The sequence below is a fragment of the Alligator mississippiensis genome, chromosome 5 (genome assembly GCF_030867095.1).
Source record: "Alligator mississippiensis isolate rAllMis1 chromosome 5, rAllMis1, whole genome shotgun sequence".
In the NCBI taxonomy this organism is placed as follows: Eukaryota; Metazoa; Chordata; order Crocodylia; family Alligatoridae; genus Alligator; species Alligator mississippiensis.
The window spans coordinates 201186669-201212507 of NC_081828.1; the positions used below are offsets into that span (position 1 = coordinate 201186669).

Here is a 25839-nt window from a genome sequence, read left to right on the forward strand (position 1 = left end):
CAGTGTCCATATGATGTAGAGCTTCATTGATCAAAATCAACACCTTGAATTACAACTGAAAAAAGATGGAAGCCTGTTAATGCAAACCAAGTGGACAGTAATGAGCGTCTGAAGCTTCTGGGTGATCCCAAAAAGTGTTATTTCTTAAACTTTCCAGGGAGCTGAAAATTGCATGACTCTGGTGAGATACTGAAGAAAAATGCTATCATTTAACACTCTATTAAAACAGAGATTGGGAAAAAGGTAATTCTAGCTAATGGTACTACCCAAGATTTTTGGAGTAATTGGAGACTCATATATTTTGAAAAGGTCAGGGCTGTACTGTCAGTATAGATATCTAGTGTTTCTTTCAGTCACACCACAAGCAGGAGTTTCATTAGCATCTATCTCCCTGCCCTTATTACTTTTATGTTCTCTATCCTGCACCTCAGCCAACTTCCCCTTTTTCATCTAAGTCTCAACAACCAGTGGGTGGTGAGAAAGTAAAAATATACATCATCCAGTTTCATTTATATAACCGCAAAAGCATGTTATAAAGCCGTATGTAGGGCTGACTCTAAGGGTGTGTAGCATCTGGGGCATATCAGCCTGTGCGGGGCTTGTGTGGGAAGTGTGTTGGGTGGTGAGTGGCCACAGCATGGAGTGGGGGAGGGGTGGCCAGTGGTGAGCGGCTGGAGAGCAAAGTCAGCGGCGCGTGGCGCCCTCGGCACATGCCAACGGCGCTGTTGATGCAGCCTGTATGGCGCTGTCCACAGGGCCCTCCCAAAGCACGGGGCCCAGCGTGGTTGCCCTAATTCACGTGTCCCCTCCCCCCGCCCCCTCCTCCAAAAGGCATGGTTCTGGCTGTATGTTCTCTGAGTGATAGTGTCAGGGCCTGAGCCCTTTCATTCCAAGGGCCACTTACGTACTTACAGAACAGGAGTAATGAAAGAGAACTTTTCACAGTCCCATACTCAGAGCAGATGAAAAATCCCGCAGCATTATTTTTTGGGATCTCTCTAGAAAGAATGAGTAGGTCAATTCAGGAGAAATTTCCTATATCTCAGCTAATTCAACACTACACTGTAGGCAATTCAACACTACTTTGTGGTTAGCACTACTAACGATTCCATACATAAAAGAATCTAACATAGATACCTGACCTTTGCCCTTCACTAGAAGTCAACTGATGAAAATAAAACTACCTTTATGCTTATAGATTTCATAGATTTCATAGACATTAGGGCTGGAAGGGACCTCGGAAGATCATCGAGTCCAGCCCCCCGCCCAAAGGGCAGGAAGTCAGCTGGGGTCATAGGATCCCAGCAAGATAAGCATCCAGTTTCATCTTAAAGGTGTTCAATGAAGGCGCTTGAACAACCTCCGGTGGCAGGCTGTTCCAGACCTTGGGGGCTGAGACAGTAAAGAAATTCTTCCTTATGTCCAGCCTGAAACGATCTTGTAGTAGTTTGTGACCATTTGACCTCATCATCCCTTGGGGCGCTCTGGTGAACAAACGTTCCCCCAGATACTGGTGGTCACCCCTGATAAACTTGTAGGTGGCCATCAGATCACCCCTGAGCCTGCGCTTTTCCAGGCTAAAGAGCCCCAGGGCTCTCAGCCTGTCATCGTAGGGTCTGCTTCCCTGACCTCTGATCATGCGCATGGCTCTTCTCTGGACTCTCTCAAGCTTCTCCACATCCTTTTTGAATTGTGGAGCCCAAAACTGGACGCAGTACTCCAGCTGCGGCCTCACTAAAGCCAAGTACAGGGGGAGAATGACGTCCCGGGATTTGCTTGAGAAGCATCTATGGATGCAAGCCAGCGTTTTGGTCGCTTTACTAGCCGCAGCATCGCATTGCAGGCTCATGTTCATCTTGTGGTCTATGATGACCCCCAAGTCTCTTTCTTGCATAGTGCTAGCCAACATAGCACTGCCGAGCCTATAAGGATGCTGCGGGGTTTTTTTCCCAAGGTGGAGAACCTTGCATTTATCAGCGTTGAACACCATCAGATTCTCATCCGCCCACTTGCTGAGCCTGTCCAGGTCAGCCTGGATCATCCGCCTGTCTTCTGGTGTGGATGCTTTGCCCCAAAGTTTGGTGTCATCGGCGAACTTGGCCAGTCCGCTTCTGACTCCCGTGTCCACATCATTAATGAAGATGTTGAACAGTATGGGTCCAAGGACAGAGCCCTGGGGGACCCCACTGGTCACAGGACACCACGATGAGTGACTTCCATTAATTACTACCCTCTGGGTCCGACCCCGGAGCCAATTTTCCAGCCAGTGGATCGTGGGGGACCCAAGGCGACAATTGGCCAGTTTCTCCAAGAGACGATCATGGGACACCAGATCGAAGGCTTTTTTGAAGTCAAGATATATGACATCAATCTCATCTCCCTTGTCCAGGTGATAGGTCACCTGGTCGTAGAAGGAAATGAGATTGGTCAAGCAAGACCTACCCGCAACAAACCCGTGCTGGCTATCCCTTAAGATGTTGGCGTCAGCCAGTCCATTAAGGATGGCCTCCTTAATAAACTTTTCTAAGATCTTCCCAGGGATAGAAGTCAGGCTGATGGGCCTATAGTTAGCCGGATCCACTTTCCTCCCTTTCTTGAAGGTAGGTACCACATTGGCCTTCTTCCAGTCTTCGGGCACTACACCAGAGCGCCAAGAGTTTTCAAAGATCCGCGCTAGAGGCTGGGCTATGATGCTCGCCAGCTCCTTGAGTACCCTGGGGTGAAGATTGTCAGGGCCGGCTGACTTGAAGGTATCCAGCTTCTCAAGATGTTCCTTCACGAAGTCAGCATTAATGGAGGGCAGGGGATCACCCTCACCCGGACTTCCCGGCCCTGTAGCGGGCATGGGCGTCCCATGGGGCTGATGAAAGACCGACGCAAAGTACCTATTTAATAGGTTGGCTTTTTCCTGGGCATCAGTTGTCAGTTGCCCCATCTGGTTCAGCAGGGGTCCAACGTTGCCCCTGCTTTTCCTTCGGCTCCCCACATATCTGAAAAAGGACTTTTTATTGTCCTTGATGCTCAAAGCTAGCTGGAGTTCAGTTGCAGCCTTGGCTTTCCTGGTCTGCTCCCTACAGGACCGGACCAGTGCAGAATAATCCTCCTTGGAGGTGACTCCCATCCTCCATCTTTTGTAGGCCTTTTTTTTTAGCCTCAGGAGGTCTGCTAGGTCCCTGGAGAGCCAGGGGGGCTGCTGTGCCCTCTCGCTGCCTTTCCTCCGAGATGGAATAGACTTAGTTTGTGCATTGAGGATCGCTCCCTTGAGGAGCAACCACTCTTCTTGAACTCCCCTCTCCCTGTGGTCACAGTCCCTTAGGGCCTCACTGACAAGCCTCCTGAGCTTGTCAAACTTGGCTTTCCTGAAGTCAAGGACTTCCGTGTTGCTGACTGACTTGCCAGCTTTTCGGCGGATGGTGAAGGTGATCAGCTCATGGTTGCTGTCACCCAGCTTCCCATCGATCACTAGGTCGCCAACTAGGTCATCCCCAGTAGCCAGCACCAGGTCGAGCAGCACTTTGCCTCTCGTTGGCCCATAGACCTCTTGAGTCAGGTAGAGGTCATCCACGCACGAGAGGAAGCTCTGCGACCGCTCAGATTTTGCTGAGCGATCCTCCCACGAGATGTCTGGGTAATTGAAGTCACCCATGACAACCATGGTCCTGGAGCAAGCTGCCTCAGCCAGTTCCTGGGCAAACTCCTGGTCTAGCTCAGGACTTTGGGTGGGAGGTCTGTAATAGACTCCCACCATTGTGTCCCCTGTGCCATGTTCCCCACGGATTTTAACCCAGAGGGTCTCCAGCCGTCCACCCTGGTTGCCAGTATCGGCTTGCAGGGACGCGTAGCTTTCCTTAACATAGAGAACTACACCCCCACCCCTTTTCTCTACACGATCCCTCCTGTACAGGGTATAGCCATCTATCCCTGTGGTCCAGTCATGGGTGGAGTCCCACCAGGTCTCCGTTATCCCTATGAGATCATAATTGTTTGCACTGAGCAGGAGGCTTAAGCCAGACTCAAGAGGAGTCGAGCATTAGAGGAATCAGTGCAATTTTGTCACAATTTCTGAATAACTTTTCCTGGGATAAGGAAGGTTAAAGAAAGTTAAGAGTCACAGATTGCTTTCCAAACAAGTAACAAAGAACCATTCACTGAGGAGATCTACTGAGTCATTAGCAATGGAAATGAGCACAAATTGTGGGTGTGTACAGCCATTCACCACACCCTTTCTACATTCATGTGGCTTGCTTTAAGCTGCAGGATCATAGACCAAGAGCGACACAAGCAGCCATTCACTACTCCTGAGATCCATGCTAGGGAAAGCAGTGTAACTAATTTAGGGTGGGGGAAGGGTAGGTGGGATCAGGGTGGCAGGGGACGCTGGTGCGGAAGGGGCTGGTGGGTCCAGAGTGCAGAAGGGAGGTTGGCTGGTTGGGGGGTTGGGATCTAAAAACCAGTCAGGGTTGGGGGGGGGAAGGGAATAGTGCAGCTTCAGGCTGGACTTTCCCAGGCCAGAGCTATGCTGTGTATGTGTACAGGCATTTGTGAGATCAGATTAACCCTTTTTTAGATTGGGTTAACCAAATCTCTATCTAAGTAGTGCACCTGGTCAGGTGCACTAACTTAGATAGGGCATGCCATTTTGGGCGTGATTTAACCTCTCTGCACATCTGTACAACTGGGCATTTAGATAGACCTAACCCTGGTTAGATCAATCTAAAGGTAACATCTGTATGTACCCTGTGCATGTGTTTATGCTTTTCATTCATGTAGTATTGAAGTAAAGGGGTGGTGTACATAATGAGGTTGTGTGTGTGTTTGTAAACTATTGGGTTTTGGAAATGCATCCGTACTTGTCAGTGATACAACAAAATTCAGAATTTGGCTAGTGGAGAGTGAATGCACAGATAATGGTTTATGAAAGGTTCCATTTCACCTCCTTCAGATCACAACACCTTGTATCAAAACATATTTTTTGTCTTGAAAGAATCAAAGGTGCTTCATTCATTTACCTCTGAAATTTATCCATCTTTAACCAAAGATCAGTGTAACAGCATTTAGGAGCAGGAGTGAAGAATAACTTTGCCAAATGAAACCATTAAAAGGGATTAGCGTTAGTTAGACTGTTGCCCTGTGGGGTCAGGCCAATTCTAAGGATCTCAATATTGCACTGTTAGACAGGAGGGTGTGACACAATTGCACATATACAAACACACAAATCAATTAGGTGCATACATACGCACACTACCAGCTCAGGCACATACACATCCAAACCAGCCTAGACACATGCATACCTACCACCAATTCAAGCACATACACTATCCACCCCAAAAGTTAGACACATATCACTAATTCGTATATCATGCACACAATGCCATATATATATATATGTAAATATATATATATATATATTTATACACACACACACACACACACACACCAGTTCGCATACATACAACCCACCTACACATACACACAGGTAAGTTCCTAATTTGGACATTACAGTGTGTATGTGTGTGCTTGGGGTACCTGGGGTAAGGTTAAGGTAAGAAAGTAGGAGTGTAGGGAGTGAAAGTTGCTGGGAGTGAAAGTCACGGGGACCAGGATTAGAACCGGTAGACTAGAGAGGCCTGGGCTAAAGAACTGAAGTTTGGGGGGTAACTTTAGGTTAATTGATCTTAATTGATTAAGGGACTACGCCCAAAGCCTACAGAACAGGGGAGCGATGCCAGCACAGAGGCTGGGACTGGAGCCAGAGCTACGGGGGAGCTGAAAAAGTAGGTGGGGAGAAGGAAATTGGGACTAAGGGAAAGTGTGGGTGTTAAAGAGGGGCTCTGGGTGTGGGGAGCCAGAGGATGGCTCCAGGGCAGCTAGAGAAGTTGCAGGGAGTGGCAGTAGGTGCTGGGAGCTGGAGAAAGGCTCCAGCTGCTGGAGAAAACTGCAGGACAGCCATGAGGAGCTGGGAAGCTGCGGCGGGGAGGGGGATGACTACAGAAGGTGCAGGGGAAGCCTGAAAACAGAGACAGACAGCAGAAAATCTTAGGAAAAGCGGCAGGAGAGACTGAAAGGCAGCAGGGCAGCAGAAAAGGAGAAAAAGGCAGCAGAAAGTCGCAGGGAAAAGGTAGTAGGAGCTGGAGGAGAGCAGAAAACCACAGGAAAAGCAGCAGGAGAGGCTGAAAGGTGGCAGGGCAGCAAGAAAGCAGAGAAAGACAGCAGAAAGTCACAGGGAAAAGGCAGTAGGAGCAGGGGGAGAGCACAAAATCACAGGGAAAGCGGCAGGAGAGACTGAAAGGCAGCAGTGAGCCAGAAGCAGGAGAGGGAGAAATGAGACAGAAGTTCGAGGGGCGAGGAGCAGAGATTGGAGCAGGGCCAAACCATAGTAAAGCAAAACCCAATTTAGGGTCCAAATAACAGTTTTATTACACAGACAACACACTACACAGCCCCATGAAGTTATTGGTTCACACACACACACACACACACACACACACACACACACACTCACAAGCACTCACAATGGCAGCAGGAGAAAGAGACTCAGTGGAAGGGCTGGAGTCCAGGTGGGGGAGAGAAGCAGAGTCCAAGTCCTTGGTTGAAGAGGGGGTGGTGGGTGATAGCTACCTATCCAGGCTGGAAAGGGGTCCTTGTCCAGTAGGTGTTGTCCAGAGGGGGGTCGCTGGCAGGACCTCTGGGTGGATAGGTGGCATGGTGCTGGTCTAGATGGAGAGGGCATCCCACTGGGTCTGTCTGCACTGCCCCTTTTTATAGGGGCAGACCTTGTGTGACCCTAGTGACAGGAGGCATGCCCAGGCAAGGGTCAGCCCCTGGTGTACTATGTGTGCTCCATGCAGGGATGTGCAGTTTCAGGTGTCTGTAATGGTGGGGTACAATGGTAGAGTTGCTGGTTCTGCAGGGTTTTTTGTCTTTCAAATGCTGGGTTCTTGTCTCTCTGGTTCTTGTCTTGTCCGTGGTTCCTGGATGAATCATTGCGAGGTGATGGCTCAGTCCTTACAGGCCATTCAGTAGAGGCCTGCTACCATTGTATTTCAATCATTCCCAATCATTCTCATTCATCTGGGAACCAATTTGCATGGGAGGGGTACGTGACTCATACAGGAGATGCCCGGGCAGAGGACACAAGATGGAGACTTGATATACAAAATGGAAACTTGATATTACTTTGGTTCACTTACAAACACAGGCCTAAACCATACAATATCCATATGAAACAGTAAAAATCAATACGGAAATGATAATAATACAATATACAACAGTAAGAATCAATACAAACCTAATAATAATACAATATAACACAATGGATATCCAAACCCAAAAACTTGCTACAAAAATAAAATGTTAAAGCTTATCCTACACCTTAGCTTACTTATACTTATCTAGGGAATAGAGAGGGAGAGAAAAAGTCAGAAATGTTTGGGGAAGGGGAGGGATTGCATTTTAAAATAAATTAAAAAAAAAAGAAAAACTGGGGGTTTTGCTACAAGACTAGTAAATTAAAATGTAAAAGTCACTATAGCAACAGGGAAATCAAAATCCTGATGTTATCCAGTTGGATTATGATTTGAATTTCTGATTTTAGTAATAGGGATTAGTAAACCTGAACATTAGTACACAAATCTGCATCAGTGGATTTGTATATTCTAGTATCAAAACATTTATTTATCAGTGAAAATGCATGCTGCTATTTTATGAAAGTAAATCTAGAGGGTAGGATTTGGGAGTAGGAAGTTTAATTTAACTGCAAGTACATGTGACAAACAGGCAAAATGTCTCATTTAGCTGATGCTGCTTGCTTGTATTTTTTAACCTACCACATGTTGGTAAGCAATAAATGGCAGAAGAGATGCAATCTAAATGCCCACTGATCTTTATGTGATATATCAACTGCAGTTTATGAGCAATCCTACTAAAATTAGTGGAGTAAGATAAGCATTTCAGATAGTTGTGAAGTTCTGTTTCTACACTACTATGAAAATAATAAATACCATCTTTGGTTTCATTCCTTGCAGAAGCCTAATATTGGTTTCCATTACTACCAAAGGAAAGATTCGGAAGTGTTGGAAAGGGATTGTAAACTTGGCCAATCTTTATGATGGCCTCCTATGGCTCCTGGCAGATATTATATGTGTTATGCAGTATGTGCGAATACCACACAACACATTGCAACATGCCAGATATTAAAGCAGCTTATCCCTGGATAAAAATGGCAGAGCCAGCCACAAAGAAGTTTCTTTTTGAACAGTAAATTCTTTAGGGTGCAAAAATATTTCTCAAGAATTTATCATGTGACAGTTCGACATGTTACAATATGTCATGTGATATTCACAAATAACATGCATCAAACATAAAATCTGCCACAGCTCTAAAATATAACCCAGAGAAATTATGCTTCCAAAAATTGATGTTGCTACTCCAAAATTGATCCAGTTTTTCATGTCAAGACTCTTTAACACCGGAAGCTACTCATTAATTATGCTATGATTAAAGCTAGTCAGAAAATTGCCAACTGGAGAATTTTCTATTGGAAAACGCTAATTGAAATCAGACTATTCCCCAGGAATATTTTGGTTTCTACAAAAACTAATTATAGAAGTAAAATAAAAGTAAGGCATTTTGATAAGGTCAAAATAGAATATTTCAACCTTATTGAAAAGAATGTCAGTGTTTTGAGTTTGAAACATATTATTATTCTGAAGCATTTATAAGTTATAAAATGTTATAAAAGAAAGTGTCAAAATGAAACAGTGATATTGACCTGACTTGAAATTTTTGTTTGGGGACATTTTTTAAAAAGTATTCGTTTGAAAATAAACTGCAAAATAGCGTTATTTCTCATGAAATGGAAATTCTGGTTTCCAACATAGCTGTGATCATGATTTGGTTTGGTCTTCCCATGTCCACCAAAACTTTCCAAAAGAAGATATCATCTGCCAAAGAAAAATGTCAGTTGGGGGACAAATTCAAGGCAAACCTCTAGTAATTTGATTCTATACCTGAAAAATTATAATGAATTAATACATTTTAATACATGTAGAATCTAATTATTGGAGGGATCATCTTACGTTCAAGTAAATATGATAATCTATGTTGCTGCCATTACATTTACTGTAAATTTACTCTTGGCCTATAGTGTTGATCAAATTTAAGACAGTCTCCTTAGAGGTGCCTTGAGCTGGTGATGTTATTTTATTGGCTTACACAACAGCGTATGTATTATTTATCTACTATCACATTTTGGCAAATAAGTTTAATAGCAGTTACCAAATGTAATGTATTGTAAAAAACTTTGATACATATCAGGCTGTCCTACTCTTTCCATATCTGTACAGCTAAAAACTATTCAAGCCACAGGTGCACAGAATGCATTGGCTTGCCCTAAAATTCTATTACATCTGTGCTTCTTAATTAGCAGCCTCACTCTTACGTGTATTAGCTTCCAACTTTGGTACACCTGTAGTTCAAGATACCAGTTTTGATCCATGAAGTCCTCAGCAGGTTGGTTCTTCAGATTAGCTAGGATAGTCTTGGGTTAAATCAATAGAAGTTTTTTAAAAAGTGTTTTACAGGAAACTGTTCCATGAGCGGATCTAGGATTTTGAAAAAAAGGATGCAGGTGGTGTGGTACATCATCTCATATAACAGCGCATTTTTCTCCAGTTAAAAAGAAACTAGAAACTTTACTAATCTGTTAGGGGCCCAGGCTGTATTATTAAGTTTATGGTCAATGCAAAGACAAATATAATTTTATTGGACTATACATTAATCTGCTATATCATATAGTATGTATAAAAATGCAACACACTAAGCAAAGAATAATAATAAAAATATAGCCATTGGAATTACATGTACATCTCTATTTCGGTTTCATAAAACAAAATCTAGCTTCTTGAGCATCTTGACAGGGCAACCAGTGCTTCATGGAAAGCTATTTCTACAGTTGATTAAAGTTCACTTGAATGAATGTTTTAACACCTGAGTTAATGTATTTAGCTAGAGTTTAAAACAGTTTGCAGGGCCATGGGATGGGAGCTACATTACCAGGAGAAGCTAACAGACAGCAGATTGTGGGAGAAGGGATAGCTTGCTTTGTGAAACATCCAAGCTATTAAAAAAGAGGGAGGTCTTTAATGAAGAGTTCAGAAGAAATTTGGTAGATTATAATTAGGGGTCTACTTAAATCACTGTTAGACTTACCAGTTTTTGTGGGTCGGCTGTGGCATAAAGAGCAGATTTCATGGACATTTTGTGCTTGTGCTCCAGCAGTCCCACCTGTCTGTGCTAATTGGCAGAGAGGCCCTGGGAGGGAGGAGGCACAAGGAGGCAGCTGCCAACCTCACTGCTGGCTGCTCTGTCCCTGGGTGCTGATTGGCAGAGGGGCCCTGATAGGGAGGGACGAGGGGGTGGCCACCATCTTGACAGCTGACTGCCCTTTGTGCAACCCTGCCCTTCAGCGCTGATTGGCAGAGAGGCCTTGTGGGAGGAGAGACAAGAGAGTGGTGGCCATTTTTACTGTTGCCTTTTGTGCCACTCTGCCAGCCAGTGTCTTCTGCTCCCAGGCAGGCTGCAAGACTGGGCTGGAGACACAGTAAGGAATGCTGTCTCCCACTGTGGAGAAAGCATTTTATTTTTATTAAGGGTTTTTTGGTTGGGTTTTTTTTGTTTTTGTGAATGATCTCCAATTTTCCAGTTTCTGGTGGGGAGGAGGGATGTCCTTGTCCCTCCTTTCCCCAAGGGATTTCCACAAAACCATGATTTAAGTAGACCCCTAATTATAATGATCCATAAGTCAAGTGACTGACCCAGGTGGTTTTAAACTTTGGGTGGATCAGGATTCGAAGTGGGAGCATATAACTGCACCACTGACCTTCCCCCACACCCCAGCATGCCTGATCCACCCTTGACTGCTTCTCCCAAGTTTCATGATTTAGCTGGCCTACTTAGTCTCATTTCTTACATAGGATTTCCTATGGCATGAGAATTAAAGAGAAAAGTTTCTTAATCCTGATGGGTTGGAAGGATATGCAAATAAATTATGCACATAATGTTTTGGGTTTTTTAAATACATGTATCCAAATAAGATATGCATGCTTTATACATCAAAATACAGGAATAAAAGTAACAGAAAAAATCAACCAAGAAAATAATAAGTGTATGTCAGTAACACAAACAGGAGAGCTAAGTTTTAATTAGAATCAACATGAAAAATGCTAGAGCCCAGCAAAATAGAAAATGAAGATTCACCTTCAGTTTGATAAATTGTTTTAATCTGTGACAAGAATTCAGATGCCTTAATTAGTTGCACTGGACAGAATATGGTAAAAATCTTGAAAGGGGGCATTCTCAGGGTCACAAAGAAGGAATGAACAGATTTTCATCCCACTGAGAAACAACCTAAGACTAATCAGAAGACTGTTCAACAGCCGTTCCACCTTGGAAACTAAAACACCTATTTTTAAATCTCTTCTTAAATGTAGAAAACTTCACTGCACTCGGAACTACATCCATCTGAACTTGTTCCTCTCTTTCATTCTAAGAGCAATCTCTGTTTTAGTCAAGGATGATATTCTCTATTCCAACTCCAACACAGCTCACTGTCCAAAGGATCAAATATCATGGGTAATGAAACATTTTTGGATACATGGTGTAATGCTGTTGCCTTGTAAACTTCTTCTTCCAGTGAACATTTGGAAACAAAAGTTGTCAGTATAGGGAAATGTGAGAGAACTTTAAGGGCTGGCAAGAATCCTCCATAAAAGTAGGTTGCAGCTATGGAAGAAGGAAGGTGGTGGAGCATCAGGACAGTTAGTTAATGCTGCTTTATATATTCATGCAGCTATCAAAAATGAAACAATCAGAGTCCAGGGGAGCTCTGGTAAACAGACGGCAGAGTGCAGCAGGGCAGAATTTCAGAGAAGCCAGGCAGGCATCTGCTGGGAGGTGGGGAAGACTGGATGTCCAAGAAACCTCCATCAGCCCTTCTAGGGAGGAATACTGATTAGAAATAAATCTAGAGATGCTGCTAGACATCAGGGAATTCATTTACATTAGTTTTTTCCTGCCCTTCTTATGCCATGGCACTTTCACTGTGGCTAAGTTTAGTTCCTAGGGGAAAAAAAAGAAGAAAAATGTACCACAAGTTTTTTTTCATTGATAAAGATGCATTCTTCTAGTGCTTTTACAAGCGACTCAAGTTATACGTGCACAGTACAACCAAAACACTTCCACTGAAGAACTGCTTAATATTGACATTATAAAAGTACTGTAAACAGAGCATTTGGATTGACATCTGAGGGAGCTGAGGGTACACAGTTCTTCAAGGAATTAGCTTCAGGCCCTGAAAATGCACTTTGCCTTCTACAGTTTGACCAGTATCAAAGCTGTTTCTGTTTTCATTCTCCAGTTACCCTTGGTTGCTGCCTGATATTCTGGTAGTTGAACTGGTCCAGATCAATTGGCCCCTTTCTAAGTTCTGTTGCATTGATGTTAAAATGATCCAGTATCAGCTTACCATAGCTTCTACCTCGTGCATGCTCCAAAACCTGGCTTTGTGGCATAACAGTTTTAGAGAGTATAACCTTTTTGTCTGTAAATGTCGTCTGCAACCTTCTTCCTGTAAATTTGGCTTGCTGAAGGTAACAGTTATCTCATCTCTATTCAGTATCTTGAAATTGCCTTAAAGGCCATTAATTTCAAGAGTGAAGGCAGTTTGTATATGCAGAGGCCCAGTGAGTCTGTCTTCTAAGGTAAAAGAGGATGAGGAAGATGTAGTATAAAAGGGGGAAAAACATACTCTTGCTTTAAAAAGCAAGATAAACATTTCTGACACTGCACGTCAAGGGGTGCCCGAGCAGTAGGGACCAAAGTAAGTGTTAATTTGCATTTAAAAGAATATTTCCCCCTGTGAAATATTCTGGACAGTTCCTGGTGTACAGTAGACACCACCTAGAATGGTACTGTCTGAAGAAGAGTGCAAAGAGTATGGGTCATTCCGTGATGTCCCATTTAACTTATTCTCATGGGTCTTTAACTTAACTGGGAAACAGCGGAAAAATTCAGAGGGTAATATTACTGTGTAAAGGCACAGTCAATTTTTTTCCTTCTATTTCCTGACTGAAAGGGTCATTCAACATCTAATTCTAGATTTTCATTCACTTTTATTATAGTCTGGAAAAATTATATAGCCAAGTACTTGTTAATTTTTAAAATAAAATAGGAAGTCTTAGAAACTTTTAGCAAAACTTTTATAGAATTGTTTCCTCGGTATGCTTATTATTTTAATTGATAGTCATTGGTGTTTACCTTTTTTGTTTGTATCATGATATTTTCAATTTCTGAGTAAATTATACAGAAAGGAGCCATTATTAAAATGTAATGTAATTATATTTCTTTTTGTTACTGGTATCAATACTGTAAATGTATCACTTTATTTCTTTGAGCCATTAAAGAGTTTTTTTCCTATTGTACATGAGTTACTAATATAAAAAGATGAAGATGCATGTTATATAGAGAGATTTAGGTTGCTGAAGTAAATGCTACAGGATTTTCTTTGCATAAAGTTTGACCTTCTCTTTTTTTCCATAACACTCCAGGTAGGCTGCAAGGCTAGTCTGGTGTTTTTCCAATATTGTGTTATGGCAAACTTTTATTGGCTCTTAGTTGAAGGACTTTACCTCTACGTCCTCCTTGTGGTAATATTCTCCCCTAACAGACACTTCCTGATCTACCTTCTGATGGGATGGGGTAAGAATATATTTATATTTTATTCTCTTTTTAAAGCTCTCGAATGGCAGTGTGATCTCTAGGGATCCTGGCTTTCTCTGTTTAAAAATCACAAAATCTCTAATAAAAATCACAGATTCTCTGATTAAAAGCCCACAAATCCATGTTTTTCCATGATTAAAATGAAATGCTGCTATATATAAGTATCAGTTGAATGCAATGTTTTATTGCTATATTTACAATTTTAAAGCAATTTGGAAGCCTACCAGTGCTATGATAAAATAAATTCTAAATACCTATAAAAGGTGGTGTTGATTTTGGGTATTTTATCCTGGAAAATCAGAACTCCTCCACCCCTTTGCTCACCAGGATGCAGGTCCAGCTGTGGCTGTGTCCCTCCCCCCCAGCTTTGTGGTGTTGAGCAGCCCTGATGTGCCATTGCCCCTCACTCCCAAGCCACAGCCCCCGCCCACACCTGCTGGTGCCCCTCACTCCCCACCCACAGCCCTTTGGCCCTGCCCCTCTCTCCCCATCCACAGCTGCCACCCCCTGCCCCCAGCCCTTAACAACATAACGGCTTGTGCCAGCCTGTCTCTTATATTTTATAACATATTGGAAAGCTCATTAAATATTTTCAGATTACTTTTATGTTGAGAGTGAAACTAGAAGTTTGAACTTAACGCAATGTATTGAACTTAGTACATTAAAACCATCACAGAATGGTAGGTATAGCTGGGAAATAGGAGTGAATGGGCTGCTTATAACATGATTAATACTATAGTTTGCACTTGTAATATCTGCAGTTAGGCCAAGGGTGCATAAAATTAGTATTCCCAAGAGTCTGGCATTTTGCAAAGTCTTTGGGAAGCATTCCTTTCATATATAAATTTTATAATAAATAAAGCTACTCACCTGCCGTATTTGCTTGTGGTTCTGTCAGCATTGGTAGATAGATAGAAATTGTTCACAGCCTGCGGTTGATCAACAGGTCCTCACCCTTCAGTTACTGCCATTTTTTATCTTCCATTTTGACTTGAGCCATCATTTATTTTATATTTTGGAAGCAAATGGCTACAGTAGGGTTGAGAATTTTCAGTAAATAGATTTTACAATCATATTCTAAACTTATGTTTTCTTAGGAATACCTACAATATTCATCATCTCATGGGTAGTGACAAGGATCTATTTAGACGACTCTGGGTAAGTGGCTAGGAGAGCAAATCTTTTTGTTGTACATTTTATCTATAGCCAGTCTTCCCTTGGGAAGGCATTGTTTGCACAAGCATAATGAGCTATTTTGAAGAGAAGAACAGGTCCTTAGATATGACAGTTAAGTGACAGTATGCACTTTTCACTATGCACTTTTCATAGGTACACTCAATTTGAAAGCTTTGACAGGAGATGAAGGTAAACAGTTTATGACCAAATAGCAGCCCCTGAAGCTCATACATACTGTAGTTCTCACTGAATTCAGTGGGAGTTACCTTAATTTAAAGCTATTCTTTGACTTTCGGAGGGTCCTCTAGGAGCCTGATAGTGTAAGGCACTGAACAGCATCAACTACTATGAACATCTCTGTGGGTTAATTGTGCAGAGCAGATGAAAGGATAGCTCCTCCAAGTCTTAGAAGACAGCTGCACTGATGTGACCAGATGATTATGCTGAGATGTTTAAGTAATCAAGCTAGGTGTTAATTAATTACCTCAGCACCTGCTAATTTACCCAAACCCTTAAGCAGGTTTTGCAGCCAGTACATGACCTAGCCCAGGGGTTTTCAACCTTCTGGGTACACTTCTGGTGGGGTGGGGAGGGGTGGCAGCAGCCGGACATGGAGGGGAGAAGGCAGGGGCTTGCATATGGCAGTAGCACAGGGTGGTAGATGGTGGCAGAGGACACTGTGTGCAAACTCCACCCCCCACCCAATGTCTGGCTGGCTGGGCGGCATGTGTGCCACCTGCAGAGGGAAGCTGCTGCCCTAGCCTGCCCTCGGCCCTGCTCCTGGGAGGCAGTGGCGTAGGGTGGTGGGTGGTGGTACTCCATCCCCACCCGCCCATGTGTACTTGTACCCCCAGTTGACAATCCTTGACCTAGCCCATTTAATAGTAAGCTTGGCTTTGTCTATACAGTAGTGCACTTAGTATAAGCTTATGAATATAATATATACACTGAGAAATTCCTGTCATTGGCACCTGAAATAGCTAGGACCCATGCTGGAACTGAGTAATTTCCAATAGCTCATCCACCAAAAACATGCAGCGTTGGCGGTCCCAAACCTGTTTATGAATTTCACCCTAACGTGCTAAAGAAATCTTCACAAAACTTTGGAAGTGGAAGAGGAGGCTCTAATTTCACCCAGACATCCAGTGGTTAGGACACACTAGGTGCAGATCGAGGCCCCTATAGTGAAAGAGAGAGTGGGACTGATGCTGGGGCAGTGGTGGCATGGGGCGAGGCATGGGACGGAGCTGTGGCTTGTCTGGGGGGGCATGGGAAGGGAGAGGGCAGCTCCTGTCATTGTACACACCCTGGGAAGTCATGGGGGGCTTGTGACCCCCAGATCTGCATGCGAGGAAAGGTGGGCTGCCACTGCAGGCTGGGGCCATGGATAGCTCCAGGCCCTTCCGGGGGGGGGGAGGAGGGGGTGGCTGGGTCGGGCTGCTGTCAGGGCAGGCAGCAGTGGTGCTGGGAGTGGGGCTACGCTGAATATAGGAATGGCTGCCACATCCCCTCCCAGTGCCACCGCCGCCCACCTGCCTTGTGCGCAACCCGGCCAAGCCCTTGCCTTCTGGGAAAAGCCCAGCACTGCCTCTGGCCTCTGGCCCCAGCCGACTACAGCAGCCCACCCCTCCCTGCGTGCAGATCTGGGGGGCACGTCACCCCATGTCCTCCCGGGGTACACGCAGCAACAGGAGCTGCCCCCCTTCCACACACACCCCAGATGAGCCATGGTTCTGTCCCATGCTTCACCCCACCCTGCTGGGCAGTCCCTGCCCCAGCGCCAGCCACACTCCCTCCCTCACCACGGGGGCCTCGACCTGCCTCCCCCATGTCCCTTTCCTTCCTTCACCCCTTCTCCCACAACAGACTTACCAACTGGACCCAGCTGCTTTTCATGCTGCCAGGCTGCACTCCTGCTTGCCTGCCTGCACTGCAGCTGCGTGAATGCACATGGCATTTATTGGCCACATTATCGGCCACATCACTCAAAAAAAGCTGATTGGTGATGCTCTCAATTTTCCTCATATCTGGGACAGATGTATCGGTGCACCTCTAATATATAGATATAGATAGATATAATTTCTATTTACATCTCTCTTTTTTCCAATTTCTGTTGTGATATCTGAACTAAAAAAATTAATGGAGTCTGAGTAATTTATAATTTCTCTGGACACTGCAACTCCAAGGAAGTAAACCAAGGGTTGATATGGTTAGAACAATGAAATACATTTCTCCTGTTTAAGACGTATCATTCTCCTCAGAGTTTTAATGCCAGATTCTTCCAATAAGCTGAAAACTAAATGTTCAACAGTTTTTCAGACAAAATCTCAGTCTCATTCTCACAGTTCCCCAGACCATATCCACTCTTTCTGTAGCCTAAATATTTAAAATGTAAATTAAATAATTTTGATCGAGTCTTTTGGTTACTTTAGATCACTCTGTCGCCTATAGGCTGTTGTTAACTGCACATTGGATCAGCTTTATAGCATAGATGAAAACTAAATATAGAATTCCTAAGGGATATCTATTTCCTTTTCTTCTAACGCTGCCTTTTTACTTCTCTGTTGTTTTAATTATTTTGAATATACAATTAAAACCCAGTAAAACAAAAAATAAATTCTGAGGAAGAGCAGACAATATTTTATTTTGTTTTGACTTGTGTATCCAAGACATTTATCTTCATATGCTTCACTTGCCAGCTGAAATTAGTGTTAACATCTTTTTCCCTTTTCTTTTTTTTTGTAGTTGCTGGGATACAACTGAACACAACGTTCCTTGGTGGGTTATACGATCACCAATTTTAATTTCTATTATAGTAAGTAAACAATATATTGAAACATGGATTATACATTCATTTTTGCAGTGCATATGCTCATTACTCTTTAGTGCTAACTGTAAATGAACAAACACTCCATTCTAATGGAAAAAACATTTTGTGGTGAAAAATTTTAAAGGATGGCAAAGTCATTTCAGCTCATTGCCTTTAAAATTTAGCTGCTCCCTGTTAAATGATTGATTGTTTTGTTTGCATGTCATTTTCTTGTTTAAGGTCTGCAAATTAGTGCATTTTATACAGACTAGCCATGGTCTTCAGCATGTCATTTGACAATGTTTGGGTGTTTCTAGAGTATACAGTGTTCAGTAGTGATCCTTTTAAGCAAAGCACTTAAGCTTCTGTTGAATTACAGCCTAAGTGTTATGCTGAATCATTCTGTGAATATGATCTATATGTAGATCATACAGTGAGGGCTTATTCCTCCTTCATCAGATTGAGTTCTGTATTTTTTAAACAGAAAACCATGTAGAAGGTGACTCGTGTGAATTACATAAAATGAGAATTTCCCATTATGGATGTTTTGCTATATAATGGGAACAACTACATGTGATATTAATGCACGTGTGTTACAGCACGCTAAATAACTCTGCCGTAAGATGGTACTTATATTAAGCAGTACTATCCTACATGGAGTGAATTAGTTTACTTCAGCCTAATAGCACCACATGTGTAGACAGTGATACTTTACTGTGGAGCTAATTAGTCAACTTTGCAGTGAAGTGCACATGTAGATGCACCTAATGAGATGAACACTCAGCAGATAAAAAGCACATAGGCAATAGGCCAGAAGGAGTGTGAGAAGGAAGAGTAATTCTGAGTAAGGAAAATATACTGAATGAGAAAAGCAAAAACATCCACACACACTATTTGAAAAGAGCATAAGTTAGAATTCCTTGTGAGCATCTATGATTTAAACAACTATTGTGCATGCAGCTTAGTTTTTCTGTTTTAACAGTATGCTAGAAAGCCAGGACTCAAGCCAGATATGGCAGACTTCTAAGATGTGAAAGCTGGAGTTATTTCAGTGCTGATTAGAGACCTGTGGAGGGCCCAGGTAGAGTACAGCAAGGACAGGAAGCCTGTTGGAAATCAGGAAGATGGAGAAGAATCTTAAAAATCAACCAGGTTTGGTTCTAGAGTTAGGCTGAGGGATCTTCACCAAACTGATGGTTTTTCCAAATCAGTGATTGATTTGCTACACTCCTATCAGTATGGAAATATGAGAAATATCTTTGTAAATGGACTGGGATGTCTCAGTTCTTGCACACATTTGGGATCGGCTCTCTCTTTCCAGTCATGTTTTGTCTCCTGAGCAACACACTTTAGCCACCCAAGTGTTTCTGCTACTTATGCGCTAAAGAAATCACACTCTTCCTTTAAAAAAATGCTCCCCCAGCTGTTGTTTTGGGTTTTTTTTTTAATTCTAAGCCATTGTGTTGTGTATTTGTGGTGTTAAGGAGTGAAACAACAGCAAATTGGGGCACTTTTCAGAGAAAATAATTGTACTGCCAAAAAAAAATGAAAATGAATATTTAATTATTCACACAGAGTAGGATGCTGTTTAAAAATACTCAGTGTACACAGTTTTATGGTCCATGTGCCCCCCCATCCCAAAATGCAAGATATTAATCAAGGGATAACATGATAGTTACTTGGGTTTATTGTGAGTCTTTATATCTAGCAACTTATCAGGGCAGTGCCTAGGTGTATGAGCCCAAGAAGGGCCCCAGAGGACCTTCCTGAATCTCTTTTCTCCTCCTTGCTTTGAAGAGAAAGTGAATTGCTACAGTCTTTTAGGGCAGGGCTGTCTACCTTCCCAGCAGCTGGGGGCTGCACACGGTGCCAGGTATGACCTGAGGGTTGCACACCCTGAGGGCGGTCCCCCTTCAAAACACTCCCCACTGTACACACAGCCCAGCTCCCCTCTGCTGCATGCAGCTCAGCTCCCCCACCCCACCACATGCAGCCCAGCTCTCCCTTCCAACCACATGCACAGCACCTTCACCCCTGTCCCAGCCATGCATCCCACACAGGCAGCCCATCTTCAATGTGCAGTATGAGCATCCTGCCTCCCTCCTTTTCTGAGCATTCACGCGCACAGCCTGGCACCCTCTCACTGTATGCACAGCATCAGCAGCCTCGTCCTTGTCCACTGCATTAACCTACCCCAGGAGTGGGGGCAGGAACCAGAAGCCAAAGGAAGGAGCGAGAGCATGGAGATTCCAGCTGCCACCACAGCAAGAGCACTGGGTGGAAAGGCGGGAGCCCTTGTGCTGCAAACTGACCCTATACACACCATGTGCAGCCCATGAGCTGCCAGTTTGACAGCGCTGTTTTAGGGAATGTAAATTACTCCCCCTCTCTTAGATCGCCTCTGCTGGTAATCACATTTAAAAAGCAGACTTGGGTGTCTGACTAGTTTTCAGTTCCTCACTGCCCACCATTTGGGTGGAGGGGGGGAAAGGGGATGTGGTGGCCCAGTGGAGCTTGTGTCCCTCCCTGTGCCTGAACTTTCAATCAGGGGAAGACCTGTGCAATTGTTAGCCTCCTGTGCAAATGCATTAGGGTGCTGGCAATCATTAAAATAATGCCACGATGGGATCTGACCCTGATTCCCATACCCATGCATCGTGCCATGCCACGCATGTATGTATGCAGGATGCACCATTTTCAGAATTGAGGACTGATCCCAATCACACCGTCACTTTAAAGGGAACTTTGCAACCTAGATGCAACCGTTTTGCAACTGTTCCTTACAACTCCTTTGGATGCTGTGGGGCTAGGCAGAAAATGTTCTAGGGCTGCCTTAGAGTGCTGGGTGCACAGGTTGCAAGTTTCCTGGCAGGGGGATCCCTTGCAATCTGTGTGACCAGCACTCCATTGTCAGCTGCCCTAGTCCTGATGCTGAAAATCATCTGTACACATTTCAAAACACTATGCTTTTCTTTCCCCTGCCTGTACAGAGTGCTCCCATTTGTGAGTCTTTCCAGGTGGACGCTAATCTGAATTAATAAGCAATCAGAAAGAAAAAGCAATTGTGCAGAATAACCAAGTTATCTCACCTTGAAGCTTCTGTGAGGGACTCAATGACATGGAAGTGGCAACAAAAAGACATTTTGAGTAATGCATATATGCACAAAATATTTTGATCAAAAGTTACTGTCAGTTTTAAGGCAGCCACAAAGCTAAGATCAGTGACATCTTATCAGCCTCACTGTTTTGTCATTTACTTCTTCTGCTGTACCTCATTCCTGATATTTCTGTGGATACATTTGCTTTTTTTAGGGAGTGTAACAGTGATTCTATAGTCATGATGTTCCAGGAAGTATGTTTGAGACAAGGATTTTTATGGGTTTTATTGTACCTACTGTATAGTTGGCAGACAAGGTTGGAGAATAGTTATTAAGCAAGCTTTCGGGTTCAAAAACCCTTGCAGCGTCCTTAGCCTGACGAAGGGTTTTTGAACCCGAAAGCTTGCTTAATAACTATTCTCCAACCATTTGGGTTGGTCTAATAAAAGATATCAAATTCACCCAAGGAACCTTGTCTGCCTATGTCCTTAGACCAACACGGCTACAACCTAAACCCCTACTGTATAGTTGCTCTTTCAAGCGCAGTGCATTCTTCTTCATCTGAGGAGAAAAGGAGGGACAGCAAGATTAGAAATAGTCTGAAGAGCTGTGAAATTGGGGAAGAGAGAAATTCTCAGGGGTAGCTAGCAGACAAGAAAATATAGCTTGATCAGCGGAAGATCAAGACCTTTCCAAAGGGAAGAGGATCATTATCACCCATGGTATAAGGAAAGACTAGCAGGGTAGATATGATATAGTAAGCCATGAAGTCAATATCTGTATTTAATCCTTGATTCTTAGTGTCCAATCAGTTTAAGATTTTTTATTCCCAGGCTCACATTTGTAACATGTTTTGTAAATTTCCCTTGAGCAAAAACGTAGTGAGGTCGGAAAGTGAGGGATAGTTCTGTGAAAACTGTTCTCCTACACATATCTGTGTAGTCTCTATCTTTAATCTTCTTCATGTGAGCATTCATTTTGGTGCATAGTTTTAGCCTAGTTTCACTCCCATGGTTTCCATGAAGGCATTTGGTCCACTGGATAAGATATACCACATTTTGGGATAGACATGTGGAGGATCCATGGATTCTGATGGGTTCATTGTGTGTGGGGAGCTGTTGATTGTTGTAGCTGTAAGACGTGGTCTTTGTGTAACTTTGGATTACATTAAGTCATCTCAAAGCCCCAAAGTATCCAAGGACTTACTTTTTTAATGAAAGTTGCTGATAATAGGTTTTTGCCAGTCTTTATTTCAGAAAATAGCATTCATGGTCATGCAGAGGTGAGTTAGATTTAACAAACCATCAGTAAGGCAGAAAAGATAAAGTAGATCTGACAGAGCTGAAGTTAATACCTTCTAGCAGCAAGCACATAAAGGCTCAATATTGAAATGACTACTATAGTTTGATTAACATTTAACAGTGTATTACATATGGAAATAAGGGGTTGGAATTATATATATGTGTGTGTGTGTATAATATATATATATATTTCTTTCTTCTTGCAGGCAAATTTTATACTTTTCATTAGTATTATAAGAATTTTACTTCAGAAGTTGAGATCTCCTGATGTTGGAGGCAATGATCAGTCACAATACAAGTGAGTAACATATTTTAGGGATCCCATAGTACATCAGAGTTACTCTCGTGTGGCACACTACTGACAACCATCACTTGCTATGAAAAATGTATTTGATACAATCATACCTATTTCTAAGCATGGGGAATATGCTACTGATTCAGCAAAGTATGTAAACACATGGTTAGAGTCATACAGAAACCCAAATAGAGGTGGTCAAAACTTTTTAAGCAAATAGTTAATTCTGTGAAATATGCATTTTAATGTATTCTTTTATTTGGTCAAATTTGGTATATATTTTCATCCAAAAAAACTTGAAAATGACTAAAATTTTCTCTTCAACAGTTTTTTTTAAGGTTTTTTTTAAAAAGAGGGTTTGTTTTGACTATTTCAGAATTCAACATTTCAATTTTTCAAAATATTTTCCTTTTAAAATTCACGCACATGTTAAAAGGACCAAAATGAAGTAAAACAAAAAAAAATTAAATGTGGCATTTTTCCCCCTACCAAATAAAATAAAGTTTCCATCTTAGATCAACCTGAACTAAATTTGTTATTGTGGTTGTTATTTTTTTTTAGGGTTAGCCACCAAGCTAAAAAACAAATTATTCACACAGCTTTGAGAGCATGTATTAAAAATGTTATGCTGAATAGAGGTCATAAGCAGAATCACTGGTTGTTAATTTTATCAATTATAACTTGTTATGTTTGTTAATCAAGGCCCCATTGTGCTAGGCTCTAACCACATATACTGAGGATTCCAAAAAGTCCAGAGCTTATGTTAAAACTGAAATTGGCACCTTGCAGTGGAAAAATGACAATTCAGTGCCTGAATCTTATTTGAATACTGTATAACTGAAGTCATCGATTCACACATTGTAGGCTTTTGAATAAGGGCTCCTGACTAAATGCTTCTGCTTCTCTTTTTGAAAACAAGTTGTGGAAATCCTTTTTTGAAAAGCAATATTTGCTATTTGATCCGAGAGGGAAATAAAACCCTATACATTTTTATGGTATGTTTCATGTGTGGTATGTTTGATGCAGTAATGTTATATCATATGCTTTTAAAGCTTCAGGAGAGAAGAGCAAACAAATATCTGCACTGCATGTTCCATGAAAGTCACATATTTCGTCCATAGTCCCACTGTATATCTTAACATAGCAGGTTGCAGGAGCAGCTCACCTATAGCTCTATATATGGAGGTGACTTGCTTCACAGTTTGATAATTGAGAAATTAAAGACCACAGTGTCCGGAGACAACCCATCAGCGATTACAGGGGGATGGGCCAGTTACGAATATATGAATCCTATTTATGGAGGTGGAATGAATGCTGTCAAAGCTGATCAGGCTGGATGGCCAGCTTAGTCCATGAACCATGACATTTTGGGGTCTCCAGGTTATTACTCAGAACAGTAGTCGGTTTATAGACAGATCTGCCGTGGTCACCTCCTTTGCCATAATTATTTTTCATTTTCTTAGTGTATATTTTTATCCTTCTACTCACTTAAGTAAAAGCTTGTGTACCCTCCAAGCAGTCTGAGCCTCCTCTGTAGGACATCAGAGTCCTTTAGAGTGTAGGGTGTTAATTAGCAGCTGACTCAATTTGCATGGTTGATCTCAGTCTTCACTCTTAGTCTGATGCCTGGTTAAGTTTTAATTGGCTGGTGTTTTGGTATTCAGCAACCCCCTTGGAAATAGTACATTAGCTGCACATGGAAACATTGCTCCTATGGAGCAATTAAAAAATTTCAACGCCTCCTTTTTTTGTAAATGCCAATGATCTTAAAAAAAAAAAAATACTGGAGCATAAAGATATTTTAACCTGATCATTTCTTTCCTCAAAAGGTAGGTGGCATGTAGAGGTAGTGCAGCAGTCAGTCAGTATATATGGAAGCAGAACTGTTAATGTGAATGATTAGAGACAATGGAAGTGCAATATGAGACAAAGTGCCAGATTCTGTTCCATCCATTGGATGTCTAAGTGGACTTAGATGCATAAATGTGATTTTGTTCCATTCTGTTCAAGTCCTGCAAATCCATTAATTCATTTACTTTTGTAACACTATCATATATAAGCAGTGGAAACTTGGCAAACAACTAGGGAAGGAGTATATGAGTATTGCTCAGGCATGCAGCGGTTAGAGATGTAAAATTTCCAGAAAATTTGAAGCCATGGGGAAAAAAAGTTTTTTTTCAGAGGGTGGAGGAGGAGGGAGGCGTGTTAGGAAAAAAACAGAAGTTTGGGGGGAAATTGAAACATACACAATACTTATTTTCTTAGCGCCCTTTACAAATCTAAATTCACTTTGCTACTTTAAGAGTATAATATGTATTATGTATAACTTGGTTTGCTCATAAAATTATCATGTTTGGTATGTTTATTACATTTAAAAGTATAGTTTATTCAGATAATAATTACAAATTTGCTAATTGAGTTTACTTTAAAATGTTTTTAATTTTTGTTACAAATGGAGCTACAAGCTGCTGAACTCTAAGGAACCTACCATCTCTTAGTTTTTGCCAATTTATGAGAAGCAAGCAAAAATTAAAGTTGAAAATAGAAGAAACCATCAACATTATAGTAAAACAAAGAAAGTTATGTGTTCTGGACTTAGTCTCCTCTACAGTGTCAAGCAGATACAGAAAGCACTCATTTTTAGAAAAAGAGCTTGGAAAATAGAGGGGAAAAACCCAAGACTCATTGAATACAAATTTTGCTATATGAAACTTTTTCTAATCAGTCTAATTTTCTGAGCTATCACTATCAGCAATTTCTGCTTCTTCTGATCCTTCATTTTTATCATCTTCATGGGCTTCTAAAAACTGAAGGTTTGCCTGGATTGAGACAAGCTTCTCTACTCTTTCACATGTTTGTTTATTTCCTGATTTGGTGTGAGTATGTCCAAGCATAGACCAGTTTCTTTTGCATGCTGCAGAAGATGGAGAAATCTGAAGCAGGCGAGAAGCAAGAGGAGTCAGAGACTATGTTGTTCAAAGGCCTTGTCACCATGTTGCAGGAGGGATATGCTTGGCAGAGTCCCAGACTGCATTCCTGGACCAAATACCTGAAGGTGTTCTGTATTCTGCAGCATTTGAAAGTACCTTTCCAACATCAAGTCCTAAGTGTGTTGCTTGTTTTGTAATCCAGTCAAATGCAGTAGCAGTGCTATCATCACTAACATTTCTGCCTTTGAATCTTGGATCCAAGACATTTGCAGCAACATGAATTGGTTGACAACAAAATTCTTCCCGTCTGTTAATAAAGTCTTTCACTTTTCTTTCTTCTGTACTTGTAAGTAGAGATACACTTAGATTCCCCAAAATAGTTGATTTTATCTGGGCCATTTGGTAAGGAATGTCTGCCAAAAGCGCACTGTCTCATTCAGATGCAGTGATTGCT

The 25839-nt window shown here is 42.2% G+C and overlaps 1 protein-coding gene across 2 annotated transcripts in view; it reads left to right on the forward strand.

The window, feature by feature from the left end:
* VIPR2 (vasoactive intestinal peptide receptor 2) overlaps positions 1–25839 on the forward strand; it is a 297276-nt gene that overhangs the window by 262969 nt on the left and 8468 nt on the right. For both annotated transcript variants that reach the window (XM_059729178.1, XM_059729177.1), the window contains 5 exons: positions 11490–11631; positions 13605–13755; positions 14874–14934; positions 17698–17767; positions 22367–22458. In XM_059729178.1, the coding sequence (XP_059585161.1) occupies positions 11490–11631; positions 13605–13755; positions 14874–14934; positions 17698–17767; positions 22367–22458 (516 nt within the window). The remainder of the gene's footprint in view (positions 1–11489; positions 11632–13604; positions 13756–14873; positions 14935–17697; positions 17768–22366; positions 22459–25839) is intronic.